This window comes from Panthera pardus, unplaced genomic scaffold, assembly GCF_024362965.1.
Source record: "Panthera pardus isolate Hobbes unplaced genomic scaffold, ASM2436296v1 HiC_scaffold_19, whole genome shotgun sequence".
Lineage (NCBI taxonomy): Eukaryota > Metazoa > Chordata > Mammalia > Carnivora > Felidae > Panthera > Panthera pardus.
Genome location: NW_026526754.1, coordinates 7473790 through 7492699, shown reverse-complemented (window position 1 = coordinate 7492699; position 18910 = coordinate 7473790). Strand labels below are relative to the sequence as shown.

At 56.6% G+C, this 18910-nt stretch overlaps 1 protein-coding gene across 6 annotated transcripts; it reads right to left on the bottom strand.

Annotated features, from left to right (window-relative positions):
- Window positions 1–2325: 2325 nt before the first annotated feature.
- Window positions 2326–18672, bottom strand: RIPOR1 (RHO family interacting cell polarization regulator 1). Of its 6 annotated transcripts, none has more exons than XM_019455576.2 (22): window positions 18584–18672; window positions 10347–10473; window positions 10078–10230; window positions 9827–9905; window positions 9189–9212; window positions 9040–9093; window positions 8754–8906; window positions 8589–8652; window positions 8454–8497; window positions 8251–8376; window positions 7666–7814; window positions 7461–7590; window positions 5857–7377; window positions 5656–5774; window positions 4655–4787; window positions 4260–4395; window positions 3990–4151; window positions 3563–3721; window positions 3236–3432; window positions 3062–3145; window positions 2858–2948; window positions 2326–2716 (listed from the first exon to the last, which is right to left on the bottom strand). In XM_019455576.2, exons 2-22 carry the CDS (start codon window positions 10448–10450, stop codon window positions 2619–2621), a joined length of 3780 nt encoding a protein of 1259 aa, XP_019311121.2. In that variant the 5' UTR covers window positions 10451–10473; window positions 18584–18672; the 3' UTR covers window positions 2326–2618. The 6 variants fall into 6 exon arrangements, with proteins under 6 accessions (XP_019311121.2, XP_019311120.2, XP_019311125.2 ...); XM_019455575.2 differs by having other exon boundaries at window positions 5656–5777; window positions 18584–18671; XM_019455580.2 differs by lacking the exon at window positions 18584–18672 and adding an exon at window positions 11291–11414 and having other exon boundaries at window positions 5656–5777.
- Window positions 18673–18910: the final 238 nt, after the last annotated feature.

The window sequence follows — 18910 nt, the reverse complement described above, 5'->3', positions numbered from 1 at the left end:
CTACGCATAGGCTTTCCCTGCCCTGGTGCCTTTGAATCCTGATGGTGTCATCAGGCCCCCTCCCCCCCATCACTTTGAGCAGCAGGAATGAGTGCCTCCCTGAACCTGTGTGACAGCAGGTAGGAGGTGGAGGGAGTGCCGGGTGGTGGGGGAGCACCTATGAGGCTGTGTGTGTGTTGGGGGAGGGGAGGGTACAAGAGCCTCTCCCTGTCCTCAACTATATCACATACATGGGCCTGGGCCTAGGTGTAGGAGGCCATTCAGCCTGACATCAGGGTGTTAATGGAGAGGGGTCGAGTGGCTGTTCTGGAATTGATCCACACTGCTCTAAGCTAGGTAGGCTTGATGGGACAAAGGCCTGAGACTTTTTTTTGCTTTGGTCTTGATAGTCCTTCACCTGTACCTGGCTGTGCTCACAGTGCCCTAATTCTGGCTCCTGCTCATCCTGACCCTCACACTCACCCTCAGCTAGAGCTGAATACTAGGCTCTGGCCTTGGGACTCTCCTTGTAAAGGACAGAGTTAGGGGCCCTATCCCTTCTCAGCATTGGAAAGCAGGCTGCTCAGATTTTTGGTGACTGCTTCATTTAACCCTTGGTTGGGATGATATTTTTCCATCCTCTACTTCTTGCCCAGGCCCTGTGCTCTCCTGTGGATTGAGCTGTGAGCTCATCCTGGCCCAGTCACCCCTGTCTGCACTTTCCCAGGACCTGGCCAGTGAATGTTCACTTCCTCTTTCCTGACCACACAGGCTAAAATTTGGATCCAAGTGGATAGTCCTGCCCCACTAGTGGGCCTCTTGTGGGACCTCAGGCCTGATAGGCTCCCTGGGGTGGTTCTGGGACTGTACTCTTCCTATAGGGGCTCTTGGGGCAGGCCCAAACTGTGGCCAACTTTGGGTGCTGGCTTGGTCTCTATCACTTGTTTGCTTTCTCCACCCCCTGCCACCCTAGCCAACCATCCAAAAAGCTGAGCTGCACAACATCCACCATCCCTCCATGCCACCCTTCATAGTTATAGAGGGAGCATAGAGCTGTGTCATGTGCTGAGGGCTGTCTGCCTGCCACCACCCCCACTCCAGCCCCGACGCTTCTGGAATGAGACACCTGTATCCACACACAGGTGTTTCCTGTGCTCCTTCCTGTTGGCCGTTTTTTCTGCTCAGCTTGGCTTCCCCAGCAGGTGGTTAAGGGCCCAGCCTAACCTCCTCATACACAGCTCTAAAACACTGGGGAGCAGGGCTCCCTTGGGGATCTGGGTCACCCCTCCCCCACCTCCCCCCGGGGGACTATTGGCACCTCATTGGCTCCTCTAGAGTGCAGGCACACACACTTTCCCCAGTGTCACACTGCTGTGCTACCACCACAGGCACCACAACAGAGTGGGTTCAGGGAGTAGGGAAGTCCTTGTTTCCCTTGCCCCTGGATGATGAAAGCTCTGGAGGGACAGAGGAAAGGTAGAGAGCCTGTTTGTCCAGCCTTGGGTGTGGGCCTCCCTCGGGCCCTCTTTGAAACAGGCCTGCCATTCTGAAATTCCACCCCCCCCCCCCATAGAATTCTTAACCTTCTGGGGTTAACACACTCACGTGCCAGGTAGCTCTAGGAAGATGTGAGTCCTTTCCCTGGAGCCCTGCCTCCCGAAGCAGCAGTCTGCCTGTTGGGGGGCCTGGGGGCAGCGCACAGGGTTCAGTCAGATTTGTTATTACAGAGAGGAGAGGCAGCTTGGGGAGAGAAAGGACTTGCTGTTTAGTATCACAGGGCAGCTGCCTGAGTTTCCTGCCTCCTAGGCCCCAGCTCTTCCCCTCTGCAAGAATCTCCTCTCTCTTACTACCCAGCCCCCAAGGAGCTCCTTGGGTTCAGCTCAGCTACCTCCGTAGGAAGCTGCCTGAGCCGAGAGAAGACCCAGAAGCCTCGTGTTCCTTGATGGGATTCTGCTGCCCCCTTTTGGCCAAAAGCTCACGCTCTTACCGTGCCTTATCCTGCCAGCTTCCTCTGTCTGCAGGCTACCTCATGCTAGCTGCTAGTGAGCCACTCTCAGGACTGGGACCTTTGGGCTTTCTCTAGGTCAACTCCACAGTTCAGCTCCAGCCTGGACCCATAGCTTCCAGGCCCAGGGCACCCCCAAGCATCCAAACCGGACCTCCTCAACAATACCCACTACCCTCTTCCTCTGCTGTTTTGCAACCCCAGTTTCAGTCTCTGGGCTCTCTTCCACCTGAATTTCCAGGGCCAAAACACAGTTGGAATGCAGATAGACCAGGGTCAGGAAGGGCCATAGCCAGAGAGTGCTGGAGCAGAGGGTCAGGAATGCACCAGGCCAGGCCATGTAGGAAAGGCATTTTGCTTTTTTATTTTCTGTAAAACTCTGTAAATAAAATATAAAACCAAGGGATGTGGCAGGACACTGATTTGTGGCAAGTGTGCTGAGCCGAGGCTGGGAGGCACTTGACTGCAGGCACTGACTCTACCAACCCAAGGGCAACAGAAGAATATATTAGATTTTCATTGATAGGAATCTGTGGGGGAGAGGTGTCTGGAGCCAGCCCTCACCCTCCCTGCCAGTGCCTGGTGAGCCCTGAAAGTGAGAGGAAGGGGCACTGGAAGCTAGTGGGTAGGAAATTTAGAATGCTGTGCTGGCCATGCTGCCAGGCCCAAAGATGCGGGGCAGGGCGTCCAGTGATTCCTCCAGCCGTCGATGGGCAGACTGTCCCTCTTCCCCTGTAATGGGTAAGGATGGGGTTAGGAGCGATCCTAGCCCCATCTCGGCCCTCCCATCCGTGACTCCACTCACTCCTACTCCCATCAGTCAAACTGTTATGGAACTCTACTTGACCTGTATCTCCCATCCCCCAGCCTCACCACACTGTTGCAGGCTCTGTCGAGCGGCTTCCCTCACAGCTTCTGTGTCTGTTTGGCACAGGTACACCAGGGGCTCAATGCCCTCAGGAGCCTACCGGGGGAGGGAACATTGAGGTGGGCCCAGTGGAGCAGGTGGGAAAGGCCCACAGCCCAGGGCTGGGGGAACTGGAAGGGGCATGAAGTGCAGGGGTTGGCAGGCATTACCTTGATGCAGCCCAGGGCCAGGCAACCAGCCACTCTTGTCTGTACATCCTCATCCTCGAGTTGGTCCAGGAAGCACAGTAGGGCCTGGGTAAGGGTGGGAGGGCAGACTTAGCCAGACACTGGGAGCCTGGGACCCCAAGCCTTTTCCTCAAGAAGGGCCTGCCTGACTCTCACCCTTTCCCTAAAGACGGGGCCCAGTGACAGGCTCCGGAGCTGGGTGCTGACAGCAGCCATGACCTTGTTGTTGCCATGGACAAGCAGGGAGCTGAGGGCCCGAAGCCCATCCCTTTGCAGTCTCCCCTCAGGAGCCAACCTCAGGGCCTTCAGCACAACAGCTTGGTCATCTGAATTCAAATTCCGCACCAGTAACACTGAAAGAAGAAAGGAGAGTTGGGACAAGGTAGCAGGGCAAGGAACGTTGTGGGGTAGGGTCTTGTATACTCATGTTCTCATCCACACCCACAGAGTCAGGCCACTTTGTGATCAGGGCCTCTGGCTCACCCTCCTCGGCGGTCTCAGTCACATAGGCCTCCATAGAGGGGCTGTCCAAGGCTTCGACATAACTCCAGAACTGGAAGATGGTGAACTGCTCTCCAGGGCCTGTCTGGGGCCTCCTGGGCAGCTTCTGCCCCAGGGCATCCTCCAGGAACTTGACACACACTGTGGGAGGCAGTGCTGCAAGCCTCAGGGTTTGGGTGGAGCCAGACCCTTAGAGGGAAGAGTGCTCCCATCCCAGGTTCAGGTCCAGGGGCCCCCCCATCCAAACCCTACCCTTCTGGGTCCTTCCATGCAAAGAAACAAGCCTTCATTATTTCCTCCCACTGCTCAGCTCAGCAGGTCTGTGTAGGCTGACCTGGCTTTTCCTGAGATCCCGTCACTAGGGATCCAACAAAGGAGGTAAGAGGGGGCAGGTAGGCAGCCCACTCACCAGCCTCAGCTAGGCCTGGCTGGCGCAGGGAGAGACGGGCACTGTATTGATTGCAGAAGGTGAGGAGCACTCTCTCTACGGGGCAGATGAAGGGGCTGAGTCCCTCTGTGCACTGGTCCCAGAAGGTGAGGAAGCTGGGCCGAGAGGCTGAGAACTGCACCACTACGAGGAGGTGCAGACAACCATCAGCAACAGAGCAGGCAGGTGGGCAGACAGGCTTGCAGATGGGGCTAGGTAAGGGAGGAGCTTCAGGGCAGACAGAGCCCTTACCTTCCTGGGCAGAGGTGGCAGGGACTTCCCATCGTCTGCTAAGCTCACATACGGCCTCTAGCACTCTGGCTTCCCTCAGCAGCCGCTCCAGGGCCCATGCCTCCTGGCAGCGCAGGGGCCCAAATGTGCCCAGTTTCTGGAGAATAGGGATGGCCTTATCTCAGGATGAAGCTTGGGGAGGGTGGAGCCCAGGGACTACAAGTCCCAGCATGCATGGAGAGGATGGGGGAAGCCAGAGTATGGGAGGTGTTCCACTCAGCAAGAGCCAAATGCTAGAGCCCTGGGGCAGTGGGGAGTGGAAGTCAGAGGAGGCATGGAGGGTCAGTATTGAAGTGCAGGGCTCCCTGGGGTAGGGGATTACAAAAGGAGGGTGTGGAGAATACCACTAGCCTCACCAGCAGGAGGCGGCTGCAGTGGTACAGGTGCTGGACCAAGGCAGCGTCCAGAGCTGGACACTCCGTGCTGAGGGGGCGGGCACTGGGTAAGTCGAGGCTGTCCTCAGCCCCAGGCTCCAGGCTGTTTGGGGGCCTGAGAGAAAAAGGGGGTCAACCACCCCAGGAGCACACATCATCATGTGGTCAACAGTTTATTTTTATTAAGGTCCCCCCCCAGAATGGAAGAGCAGACGATACACAGACAACAGACAATGGGTAAGTTCACGGAGGACTTCTAGAAGGAGGAAGAGACTACGACCAACAGGTGTTAGTGGGGGTCTCCAGGGTTCGTCTGTCTTTTCCCACCTCCAGCTACAACTTCTGGGACCACCAGGGCCGCCGGGGTTGGGATGGCTGGGAGTAGGGTTGCAGGCGGGATGGTCTATATAATGTGGACTCCAAGGGATTGTGGCCCAAAGGGTTCAGGGCACAGGGCCCTAACCTGGGCAGCAGCAGAGAGAGGACAGGCCAGGCAGGACTCTTAACCAGGAACTGGCAAAGGCCACTCTGGGACAGAGAGCCAAGGGGCTGGGTTCTCGGGGAAAACCTGGGTTGAGACAGAGGGGGCTGGTGCTGAGGGACCCAGGGTGCATGGAGAGGCACCAAAAGGGCTTGTTCATAGGGTAGGTCCAAGGTGAGTCCAAGGGAAAGAGGAGGAGCTGGAGGATCACAAGCTGATGGGGACCAGCAGGAGAGGCAGGCATTGCCTGGACCAGAAGGAGGGAGGTCAGAAGCACTGGGGATACAGATGGGGTTGGAAACAGGCATCAGGGACACATGAGGACTACATGGGGTGAGGGGTGGGGGTGTCAAACACAGATGCACCTGCTGGCAAGTGTATCCCCTCCTGCCACCTCCAGTCTTGCCACTCTCCTTGTGTGCTCTACCTGGCTCCACCTCACCTGTTCCCCTTTCTGGCCTTTCCCCTTCACTTGGCACTCCCCTCACCTCTTCCCCCTCACCTGTCTCCAGGACTATCGATGTCTTCATCTTCATCCTCATTGAGGAAGCTGAAGCTCTCCAGGGCATGCTCCACAGTGATACTAAGGCTGGAGGCCCGGCTGCGAGTGAGGCCTTGTTTCTGCTGGGGTTGGGAAGGGAGTCAGTGCTACCGCCCACTGCCTTGCTGCCCTCCCTGCTGCAGCCCACCTGGCCCTCCTTACCATGAGCAGACTCTCCAGCCGGGTCACCTCCTGCTCTAGGCCCTGCAGCTCAGGGAACTGGCCACGATAGTCATCCAGGGCAGCCATTAGGGCCGCTAGTGCCTCTTCCAGCCTCCTATCCCCAGCCCCTCCAGCTGCTCCTGGAACTGGGGCCTGAGTGGCCACAGCCAGGCTAAGGTCTAAATGCTGGGCCACAGGGGCTACGGGTGAGAGAGGGGGACTTGGACTCTGAAGGTCCGGTTCTGGGGAATCTGGGGATGGACTTGTGAGGGGTTCGCAACTGGAACAGGCAGGACTTGGGTAGGAGGGGCTGGGGGCTACGGGGTCTGCCTGAGTGCAAGGAGTGGAAAATGGGTAGCTACAGGACTGGGTGTTGGTGCCTGGGAGGGTAGGGTCTGCCTTTGCAGAGGAGCTGGGAAGCATGGCATGGTCTAGAAAAGTGGAAGAGCTTACAGTTATAAGGGTGGGGCTTGTGACAGGATGGGTGGGGCTCCTAGTGGTCTGGACTGGGTCCTTAGCCTTGGGGGTAGGACTCGTAGTGGTGTGAGTTGACATCCTGGCTTTGTGAGCAGGGCTTGTACTTGCATGGGTGGGGCTTGTAGTGGCATGGGTGGGGCTTATAGTGGCATGGGTGGGGCTTGCAGTAGTGTGGGCAGGGCTTATAGTGGTTTGGGTGAGGCTTGCAGTGGTATGGGTAGGGCTTGTTGTAGTGTGGATGGGGCTTGTGGTGGTCTGGACTGGGCCTGTAGTATTGGTGGTAGGACCTTCAGTAGTGAGGGTGCAAAGCATTGGCTTGTGGGTGGGACTTGTGGTGGTCTGGACTGGGGCTGTGGCACTGGGAGTAGGGCTTGTAGTGGTGAGGGTAGAGACCATGGGCTTGTGGGTAGAAGCTGTGGTAATATGAGTGAGGCTTGGAGCACTTTGGGTAAGGCTGATGTCATTATAGGTAGATCCTCTGATGGTGTGGGTAGGGCCTGGCAGTTCAGAAGGGCTAGAGTCTGTGATCTTGTGAACCAAATCTAGGTGTGCAGACAAAGCAGGGTCTGTAGATATGTGGGTGGGGCCTGTTGTACTGAGGGTAAGGCTTGTGGCAGAATGGCAAGGGTCCACAGCAGGAGGGACAGGACCAGGTTGCTCCCCATGGGTGGGATCTAGGTGTGCAGGCAGGCTAGGTCCCTGAGCTAAGCATTCTAGGCCCAGAGCCTCCACAGAAGCCTCAGCCAAGGCAGCATCCACACTGGCCTCACTGATGTGGCTCAGAGTCCGGCTATAGGGGGCATGGCCATTGGCCAGGGCAGGGGCCATGATCCGCTCTTCATCCACAGGTGCAGAGGTGGGGGTCTCAGGCCTACGGAAGGTGACTTGAATGGGCAGAGGTTCAGGTTGCTGCACCAGAGGCCTGGGAGCTGAAGAGTGGCGGGCAATGCCTGAAAGCTGGGGGCTGGATGAGTCGTCTGAAGATTCGGATGACAAGGACCATGCCGTCCCATTCTCCAGCTCCTCCTGCCGCCTCAGCATATTCTGGGAGAGAGGAAAGGGTGCTTCAGGACCACCCCAGGGAGCCCCTGGAGGATGGTGGGGCCTAAGCCTGGCCTGTGACTCACATAAAAGGCCTGTTCCCGAAGTGAGGGCGTGTCTGGTGGGCTCTGGCTATAGGTGGAGAAGCGTTTGGTGACTGTGGAGGCCTTGTTGACAGTGGAAGCAGTTGAGGGCTGGTCATCCTTGTCGAAAGGGCTGGGGAGGTAAGAGGCTTTTAGCAGGTGCCACAGGCCCCTTGGTCCTGTCCCCAAGCCACTCAACAACACCAACCTCCATGTGACTTCCAGGCTGAGCTTGATGGTGCCGAGGTCATTGATGTCCACAGCCACAACTTGGGGCAGGGCAGCAAACAGGTCCTTGGTCTCGCAGGAGACACTGCCTACAACCACATGGTTGGCCAGACCCTTCAGTTCTGTCACCTGTAGCCAAGAATGCATCATAAGGTCACAAGGGTATAGGGATCATGAGGTTGTGGGAGATCAGAGGTCTGAATATGCATAGACATTATGTGATAGTCACAGGGTCATAGGGCTATGACAAGGTTGCAGGGATTGGAATTCTCTGAGTGATGAGGCCATGGAGGATTGAAGCATCCTGGGAGCATGTGGATTGCAGAGGTCTAAGGTCATTGTGGCCATGGGGGTCACAGTCTCATGAGGGTTTAGGGAGTCAAATATTTACAAGATTAAAAGATCATAAGAAAATCACAGAGTTATGAAGGACATGGGGATTACATATTCACAGAGCCATGAAGCCAGCTGGGAGTTACAGGGTAAGGGTCTTAGGGTCATGAGGGGTTCACGGGTCAAGGAGTCACAGGATCATTTGACCTGTGGTCCTGGGCAGACGCATCACCTTGATAGACAGGAATTCCGTGAGCAGAGGAAGAAAGACGGTTTCCTCGCTGTCCCACACCTGCTTTCCGCTACCCTCAATTCGGCCCCGTAGTTTCCAGCGTTGACGCCCATATTTCATGCAGATCTAGGTGAACAGGCAAGATGAGGCAGCCCCTGGTGTTGTGACCCTCTCATTCCAGCCCTTCCTTGCCATTCTCATACCTCATACTGATCCCCCACACACAGCCTGGCGAAGCCAGCCAGCCCTAGGAGTAGAGGAGGAGATGAGCCATGGTGAGGGGTCTCAGGCACACAATCCCCTCTCCCTAGCACCAGTCTGTCCCCATCACTTAGTACCTTTCATCCGGAGATGGAACTCGCCCAGCTGTGCTTCCAGCTCACTCTCCAGCAGACACATGCTCTGGGAGGGGTGGGCAGGGACAAGAGTGGATCAAGAACCAGTCCTCTCTCACCAGCTCTGCTATACCCTGTGCCTCTGCCTTCTGGACACCCATCCCTCACCTCTGTGTACTCGCGATGCCCTCGAGTGGCTTCGGCCAGGCTGTCCCGGGCCTCTCGGCTCCCTGGAGACCCAGTGCTGTAGGCACGGATCATGTTGTAGGCACCATCCCGGAGACGCCGCTGAACACAGTATGCTTCATACAGCTCATCAATCTGGGCAGGTGAGTGGGGTGATATTGGGGGAATTGAAACTCACTGCTGGGGTTGCTCACCCAGGACCTAGCATCCCCCTATCTCCCACCCGCCTTGTGTGCACACTGCACACATGTGCATGCTGCACATATACCTTGCTGGCATGGAACTCCAACCGTCGCAGGAAGCGTTCAATGGACTTGACTTGCTGAGGGAGAGGTATGTCAGGAGGGGCGGGAGGCCCCAAGCCCTTACCCTCCCCAATGAGCCAAACTCTTCTGTCACCATTCCCTACACACTTACCTTATCCAAGTCATACAGGAAGCCCTGCGGGGGAAGATGAGAGGGGACACTTAGGAGGCATGGGAAGTATTCCAGCAGGGGCACATGTCTACCCAGGCCCATCTAACTCCTCTTTCACAGCCTTCCTCCCCCTCATACCGCAGGCCACAGCCACTCCAGTCAAAGTATGGACTGACCCATCTTCCCTCATGCCTGGCCTTAGGTGCATGTTAGTGACATAGGGTCTGGTCCTCAAGACCCCTCCCATACCCATCCCCCCATCTCTTCCCCTGGGATCCCTTCCCCGGGCCCACTCCCTTTCCTGCAACCCCTAGGAAGAGGTTCCCTCTACCAGGGAACTCCTATTCTTCAAGACCCAGCAGAAGCGTTTCCTGCTCTGGGAAGCCCTGACCTGTTTCCAGAGAAGAACCATGACTCTCTATCAGAATTACTACAATATAGTTTCCTGTCATCACGTCTGGGGGGGGGGTCTGACCCACCCCACTGAAAGCTCCAATGGGCAGATACTGAGTCCCAGACAGAAAGCGTACAAAACCTGGGGAAGGTGGGGCTAGAAACCTGCCCAGCCTTTCCTGATATCCCATATTCTAGTCACAACTGGGCTAAATCCAGGGCATCCTTGTCAACCCTTTACTTACCAGCCGGGAATTCCTCTTGGACTCCCTAATCTGTCCCTGGAGTTTCTCCTGTTCCTGCTGGTGCACTTCCAAATAGGCCCTGGGGAAAGGAGTGACTGCAAGAATTAGCTTACCTTTCCAGCCTCCAGCTGCCCAGGGTACAAGCAAGCAGTGGAAAGAAGATAGAAGACTGGGGAAGGCTCCTACTAGCAGGAAGGGGATGAGGGCTTAGGGAGGAGTCCTGGGATAAGGCATTGGGAGGCGTTCCTTACGTCAGGCCCTGCTTGAGCGCAGTGTACACCAGGTCCAGCCGCTCAGGCTGTGGGACCTTAGGGGCTGGGTGCGCCACGGAAAACATCCTGGACACTCGGGAGAGCGCTGGGGGCTTCCGTGGGGGCCCCGGGGGACTGAAGGCCGGGAAGCTCCTGGAGAAGAGGCCACACTCAGAAAGGTACGAGAAGGATCCCCAATCCCTCACTGCACACCCAGCTCCAGCCCCGTCACACTCGCTTGACCCCATTAGCCCCGCTCTGCTGCGTACCTGGGGCCCCGCTCCTGGCTGCCGAGGACGCCTGCGAAGGACTGGCTCCTATTGACCCGGGCGCTGAGCAGGCGGCGCTGCGGCCGCACCGACAGGGACATCATGGAATGAGTCCGCGCGGGGCTCCCTGGGGGGTGGCGAGGGCGGGTGTCCAGCGCCAGTCAGGCTTTTGAAGCCCCCTCCGGAGGCCCAGCCTCTGTATCTTAGTCCAGCCGGATACCGCCTGACGCCGGGAGTCCGACAACCCTGCCGGCCCCAGCACTAATGACAGGGCGGCCGGGCGACTCGGCCTCGGACTCAGCGTGGCCTGGGCTCGGCCCCCACTTCCTGCAGAGGTGCAGGCTCCGCCTGTCCCGGGGCAGGAAGGGGGGTCGCGCGGGGACCCCCCTCCCCCGCCCCTGGCTGGGAAGGGGCAGGAAAGGGGCGGGGCGCATGAAGAATGTGCGGAAGCGCTTGTTTACCCGGGGGCGGGGCGGGCTCCCCAGCCCTGCCCCTGACCTCACCCCCTATCTCCGCAACAGTGACCAGGAGCTCCCGCGCTCCAACCCCGCGAGGCTGCGGGAGGTCACCTGGCGAGGTGAACGCTCTGAGCCTAGCGGAGCTGCCCAACAGGCCCGGCAGGCCCGAGGTTGGCTCCCGCGACCCTCCCGCCCCGTGTAAACTGCTCCCCTCCAGCCCCCACCGGGGATGCCAGAGCCCAGCAGCCTGGGGATTCCCAGAGTCGGGGGCAGCGACAAGAAGTGCCCTGCCTCCTCCACTTTCCTGCGGCTCAGGCCTGGAAACTTAGTCATAGATGGACTCCTTCGCCCGCGCCCTTAGCGGGAAGGGATCCTCCGCAGACCCCCACCCAGATCCGGCGAAACACGTGCCCCTGTCCCCCAGAGTCCAGCCCGCACCCCCTGGGGCCAGCCTCGCAGCCATCGCAGCCTCAGGCCGGGTCCTACCTCTCTTCTTGGCACTCATGGTAGATCCAGGACAGCTCCCCACCCCCTGCGTTTGCCCTCCCACCCCTACGTCCCCACAGGCCCAGGGCCACTAGGTGCTGGTCGAGCTGGGCTCCGCGCTTGCTCCCAGCGACTCTGGCTCGGGCTTCAGCTCCTCCCGGCGCCGCCCCCCGCCCAGTTCCTGCCGCCTGACTCAGCCCGCCGGGATGGGCGGGACCGGCTGGACCACTGGGCGGGGGCACCGCTCAGACTGAGCGGCCTCTGGGAGGGGTACTGGGGGCTCCCTTCGGGGAGGATACTGAAGTGGGTCTTCTCAGGTGGGGTTCGGAGTTTGGGTAAAGGGAATTGAGCCCGGCGGTGAATAAGGAGGGATAAACAGAATGAAGACCCTGAGCGGAGGCTGGATTGGATGCAGTTAGAATAAGGGGCTCGTAGAGTGGCTGTTGAGGGGTATTAGAGGGCTGAGCACACACAAGGCTGGGAGTTGGGGTTCTGAGTATGCAGACTGGAAAGTGGGGCTGAGGGAGTAGAAGGAAGGACTGTGGGTGCTGAGTGGATGGCCTGTGCCAATAGAGGGCAGAGTCAGGCACTGAGCATGAGGGGTCTGGGAAGCTGGGAAGAGAAAGAGGCTAAAAGTGTGGGACTGGACCAAGCTCATATTATGTGTTGCTGCCCCAAGAAGGAAGCAGAGAAGGAACTGGGCTCAGAGTCCCATAGCCCATGCACTACCCCATCCACAGAGGAGGTGATCATTCTAGGCACATCCTCCCCACCCTCAGGCCCTAGGGAAGAGGATCAGGTCCCAGTGCCCAACCAGGGCTACCTCTCTGGTAGAAGCTGCATCCTACGGCGAGGCCCCCATCCTTCTGGCCACCGGCTCACATGGCTGAATCCCCTTGGTGTTGGCCCTTTCCCACCCTGAGTATTTTTTCCTTGAGTTTCCCTCATCCACCTCCAGCCTGAATAGAGGCTATCATGCCCAAACTCCAGTGGGCATTGGAAGGGCTGGGTGCTCCCTCAACCCATAAATACTCCTGCTCCTTGTTGCTCAGTTCTGCTTATTTTCTCCCCAAGAGGCTGGAGTGGGCCCAGGGGTCAGCATTTCCAACAAGCCCACCACCCCCCTATAGAATCAGATGCAAGATACCCAAGGACCCCAGTTTGAAATGTGCTATCCTCCTCTCTCTCCTTGAAGACCAGGTGCTCTGCACCCTACACTAGCAACTATGTATTCCTGTGGATTGCACGCCCCACACTGACCTTTCTGCTCCCATCCCAGTCTGCACGCCCCACACTGACCTCCCCCCCCCCCCACCGGCTCTGGAGTGCCCCTTTCCTAAATTGCAACCACAATGATGCCAATCTTAAGACTCTCTGCATCACCCCCACCTACACTGTCTTCTACCTGAGACCTCTTGAAACCTCAGCTCATTTATTCAACTATTCACTGAGTGGCAACTCTGTGCCAAACATGTGCCAGTCACTAGAGATACAGCCCGGAATTTCACAGACACCATCCTGCACAGAGCTCACAATTGGCCTCTGCTTCCTTTCTCTCTGCCAGCTCCCTCCCACCTTCTCTTCCCTGCACATCCTTCTCTCCCCTGCACATCCTTCTCCCCAGCCTAGATCCACAGGCACCACACTCCATAGCTCACCTGCTGCTAATATGCCTAGCACTCTGTGCTTCTCTCCTACCTGGCAGAAAACAACCCTGGGCGACCCAATGTCCTGCCTTCTCTACACCTGCACACAATGGCAGGAGCCGCCAGAGGTCTTTGCACAGCAGCTGAGCTGGAACCACAGAGCAATTCTCTCAACCTCAGCCAGGTTCTCATTTCCCACCCAGGAAATCCTCACGTGTGGCCCTACTCATCTTTCTTCCTTCTCATAGACAATGAGTGTTTCAGACTTCCTCCGCAAGCCTTAAACAAGTTCAAGTCACTTGCCCATAAAAAACTAAAACAATCCTGGAAACTACCCAAATGCCCATCAGTAGATAGTGGAATGCTATACAACAAAAAGAACGAACAGTATACATCTGCACACAAAAATATGGATGAATCCTACAGACATAAAGAAGAAGCAATACCACAAGAGAGGACCTATGTATGGTTCCCTTGATATGAAGTTCAAAAACAGGCAAAACTCATCTATGGTGATAGAAGTCAGAATACTAGTTACCCTTTGGGAGTAGTTACTGGAAGGGGACACAAGAGGGTTTCCAGGGGGCTGGTAATATTCCATATTTCCTCATCTGGGTTCTATTTCCTGGTCCTAGATGGGTGTATGTTCCCTTGTGAAAATGGATTGAGCTGTACACTTTGGACGCTCACCCTCTCTGTAGATATTTTTAATATAAAGTTGGCTTTAATAACTCCAACAAGAGGGGCGCCTGGGTGGCTCAGTCGGTTAAGCGTCCGACTTCGGCTCAGGTCATGATCTCGCAGTTTGTGAGTTGGAGCGCTGCGTCAGGCTCTGTGCTGACAGCTTGCTCAGAGCCTGGAGCCTGCTTCAGATTCTGTCTCCCTTTCTCTCTGCCCCTCCCCCGCTCACACTCTGTCTCTGTCTCTCTCAAACATAAATACACATTAAAAAAAAATTAAAAAAAAAACTCCAACAAGAAATTATTCCTCTGTGGACCCCATTTCTCTTCCCAGTGACCCCATCCATCGCTCCATTTGGCCCTTTCATAATCAAATTTCTCGAAGAGACAGATGTCTACCTTGATTTCCTCTCCACAACTACGCAGTCCTCTACCACCCTGGGCTACCTTCCACACCCACCACTCCCCTGACTGGTCTGGACAAGGTCACCAGTGACCTCCCTGTTGCTGAATCCAGTGTCCAAGGTTTAGTCCTTCTCGTGCTTGATCTCAGTAAAGCTTTTCACTTTGTGGCTCTCTTTCTCTTCTTTGAGCCTTTTCTTTCCTTGAATTTCAAGAGGCAACAACATGCTCCCGGTTTTCCACCTATCTCTCTGGCTGTACATCTTACTTTCCCACAGAAGATCTCATCTTTCTCATCATCCCGGAATTGGCCTCATCCTCCTCACTCTTGGGCTGGGTACATCTCCCACACCTCAATGCCCTCGAAATGTCGCCAGCTTCCTTATCTCTTCCTCACCCAAACAGCTCTTCTGAGCACCAGGCCTATATATCCAACTGCCTGCTTGTTGCCTCCCCAGAAGCTAAGCAACAATGCAGAGTAGGCTATTAGGGGTGTGTTGAATTTGAAGTCCTCAAGCTGGATTCACCAATTTCCTTCTCAAACTTGACTCTTCCCAGTCAACCTCTCTCCACTCAGCCACACGCTCTGGAATCTGTCCCCTCACCTCCATCCCCATAGCTAGAAATTGGGTCCAAACAGTCACCAACTCTCAGCTAGAACCCTAGTGGAGCTTCCCAATCAGCTGTCTCCACTGTAATCCACAATGATCTATTATTTTTGGTTTGTTTGTTTGTTTGTTTGTTTGTTTATGGGTATCCAGCATTATTTTACATGATTGCCTACTTTTTTTTTTTTTTTTTTTTTGTAAGTAAGCAAGAGTCTCATGCTCTACCGACTGAGCCAGTCTGGTGCACACCCCCCTCCCATTCTTTATTCAATAACAACAGTGCTCTTCTTAAAATTCCAGTCATCTGACAGTGCCAAAAACTGTGATTTGTCAAGTGCTTTCTATAGGCCAAGCACTGTGCTTAATTAACAAACAGCGTCTCATTTAATTCTGGTAACAACCTTATGGGGTCAATCCTATTAGCCCCATCTCACAGATGAGAAACGTGAGGCTAACTAGCTCTGTGACCTTGGGCAAGGCATTTCTTAACCTTTTTGGGCTTCAGATACCCCTCTGTTAAATAAGCCTAACAACAGCAACAACAGCAACTGCCTCACAGGGCTGCTGGGAAGATGAAATGAGATAGTTCTCTTTCTAGGCACTTGTAGGGAGCATCTGGGCAAGTGAAAATTGTATGTGGGGTAGGGAAGTTCGGGTGGACACACTGCCACATTGTAAACACAAAACAAATATTAACTGTTGTTGTTAACAATTATTAATGTGCCCAAGATTACACAGCTGGTAAGTGGTAGAGTCAGGATTCAAATCCAGGCAGTCCAACCACAGGACTCTTAAGTGCTAACATCCCTCTCTTTTGCCTCTTGCAAAACATCCATGGGTGACCCCCTATTCCAGGGATAAAGTCTAGGCTCTCTGACATGACCCCAAATAACCTTCAGGCTCTGTCCCTTCCCTCATATACCTTCTACCACTGATCTACTCAGTCCCCTTCTTCTCTCATGGTCTTTCTGTTCCAGCTACTGTGACCCTTTCTCTTTTTTCTAAAATTTTCTTTTTATTACTATAGTTAATTTTTTTTAATGTTTACTTATTTTTGAGAGAGAGAGAGAGAGAACACATGAGCAGGGGAGGGACAGAGAGAGAGGGAGAGAGAGAATCCCAAGCAGACTCCACACTGTCAGCAGGCAGCTTGACAAGGAGCTCGAACCCACGAACCATGAGATCATGATCTGAGCTCAGACGCTCAACAAACTGAGCCACCCAGGTGCCCCTGATCCTCTCTCGATACCTACAAGGCTCTTCAGCCTTTCAGCAGCAGCCTCCATTGCTCCTATACCCTCTTCCCATACTGTCAGCCTTACCAATTCCCTCTCCTTTTTCAAGTTTTACCCTACGGGTTCTTCCTCCTCCTGCCCTGGGTTGGTTCCTCCTTTTTAGGCGCCTCATAGCTTCCTTCCTCTGATCCTGGAAGCCACATAGTTCAGTTGTCAGTTCTCCTTTAGCATCTGTCTCCCAACCAGACTGTGAACTCTGGGAGCAGGGGCCTGTTTGCTGGGTTCACTGCTGTGCCCTCTGGGCCCCGCACCAGAGAGATGAGGGAGGGGGCTGAGTATGAGTTCGGAGCTGAGTGAACTGGGCTGCCGGGACACAGGAAGAGCAGATCCTGGGCTGTTGGAGGGATAGATTTCAAGTCTGTGCCTACCCTAACTCCCCTACTCCATTTACAATTTTCTTTGTCCTTCCCCCACTTTATGATTATATCATCAAGTAGAGTTCTGCTCCCTGAGCATAGGGTAGGGTGAGGACCCCTGGGCTTCTGGGACTGAGTGGGTAGACTAGACTCGGAGTAGGCTAACTGTCCCAACAGTTTTCTTTCTCTCTCTAACTAGGGCTCTGCTGCTACCAATTCCCTAGTCCCACCAATGTGTAATTGTTGGTCCACACTCTTGCCAAAATGACCATCAGAATATCCGTCTGAGTGACCATTTCAGGGGGGTGGAGGCAGGGTCTTCCCTGCTGCAGGGGAGAAAAGAAAAATTGCTGAGCTCCTCTGAGCTAAGTAGAGGGCCCACCTTAACTGGTGGGGGGAAGCTGGCCTCATACCAGCCCTGAAGTCTGTTCTGGACGTGGGACAGATCTCAGGTCCCAAAGATTATGGGGCCAGCAGCACAGCCAGCGTCAGGCAGCAAGGAATGGAACCCTGACTGCCTGCATGGCCCCAGATTCCTCCGCCCCCAAAACCCTCTACATGCCAAAAGTGGTGCACTTGTGTGGGACAGGAGGTCCCACCACCTGCACTGCCCAGCTCAGTGGTAGGCCAGGAGGGTCCAGCAGCCTAGCCAGGAGTCCGCGATCTAGCCCCGCCCAGGAGCAGGGCTGCCCCAGAGGTAAACAGACACTAAAAATAGCCTGGGCAAGGGGAGGCTGCAAGGAGAATGGGGTCCCTACTGAACCTGTCCCTGTATCCATAGCGACTGCCACCAAACCCGGCTGCTGACGTCATGCCGCAGCTGCCGGAGCCGGAGGGAGGGGTGTGCGCGCGGCCTGGGACCCCCCACCCCGGAACCAAGCAGAGACTCCCGGTGGCTTCACTTCCTGCCGGCCCCCTCCCTGGTCAGCTGGTCACATTCCCTGGCTGGAGGCTGGTGGCTGGCGGCGCGCTGGAAACCGAGTGGCTTCCCCTGGGCCAGGCCTGGAAGGGTCGGGAGTCTCGAGCCTAGCTGCAGTGAGAGGCAGGGGTTGACTGAGCCGCGCCCTCTTCACCTGCCTTTCCACCCAGGGTGGACCCAGCCTGGCCCCCTGCGTGCTCTCCTCACCCCCACTCAAATCCAGGCCTCTATCTCTGGCTGTTGCCTCACAGGACCCAGAACGGGTGGGTGGAAGTGGAAGCTAAGCCAAGCCTCCTTGTCCCACTGGAGTATTTTGTACTTCACTCTCTAATTCTCCTTTTCCACACCCCTTCTGTGCCACAAAGGTGGTAGTGCAATGGCAAGGTTTGAGGTCTTGGTCTAGTTCCCATTTCTCCCTAAATCAGCTGTGTGACCTTGAGAATACTACTTAACCTCTCTGGGCCTCTTTTTCAGCCTCTGCCAGATTGTCATAACCCTCCTCAGAAAGCTGTGCTGGTGCTGAATGCTGCAGGCCCGGGGTGAGGTCCCACAGATGGTGACAGGAGAAACTTTATTGTTATGTTTGTTATATTTAGACTGCACACAGTAGGTGCTCTGCCAGCCAGTCTGGACCTGAATTAGGATTAATCCAGTAGAACTGGCTGGACTGAGGCCTCAACAGGGAGAGGAGGACAGGGGGTGCTGAGGGCAGACAGCCAGATCCCTAGCCTTGGTAGGCAGCTCCTTCCCCCAAACAGTTCTTCAGGGTGCCCAAGCCTGGCTGCTTGCAGAGACCATGCATCAGCCTCCCATTCCCAGGGACAGGGTCTGTTCCCCCACCCGGCCAAGGCGATCAGCTTCAGCCGCTTGGGCAAAGAGCCGGGCCACAGGCCAGGATCGGCCACCTCGGGCCGAGCCCCAAATCCGCTTAGGCCGGCCGGTGTGTCCAGGAAGATTAGCTCATCTCCGAGGCTAGCCTGCAACCCTCGTCGCCCCCTCTCCATTCCCAGCTCATCCTTTCCCCTCCCCGCACCCAGCGAGGACAGCGGGGGCTCCCGGAGAGCGCCCTTGCCAGCGCCCAGACAGGCTTCTTGGGCCCGCCCTCAGGCCCGGCCCACCCTAGAGCCCCGGGGCAAGGGCCGCCTGGGCCTTGCCTTGGGAGGGAAGAAGGCAGCGCGGCGCGCGTCAGGCCCAAAGGCGGCGGCTTTTGTGGGCGTCCTCCGCGCCCGGGGGGAGGGGAGGAACGCGGCCCGGGTCCGGGGGATGGGGCGACGTGGGACCGGGCCGCAGCCGGGGCAGCAGATCCGGGACCGATGCGGAGGCACCCGAACCGCCGCATCCGACCCCCGCCTGGCCCGTGGCCCCCCGAAACGGCGGTGACACTCACATGGCTGCGCTGGGCTGCGCGGACCTCGAGCTCTCCGTGCGCTCGTCCCTTCCCGGCCTGGTCGCGCCGCAGCTGCCGCTGTCCCCGCCGCCGGCGTCCGCCCCTCCCTCCGCCAGTCGCCCGCCGCCCAGTCACCCCGCTCCTCCCCCTCCCGCTGGGCCCCACCCACTGCGCTCGGGAGGCTCCGGGACCCAAGGAGGCGCCCACGGCTCGCTCCGCCCTCTCGGGTAACGGGGCAGGCCAGTGGCCCGCGGGGTCCACCAGGTTGCGGGGAGGCGGGGCCCTGGACGACGCTAGGGCGGTGGGAGTTCTTAGCGCTCGGGATTC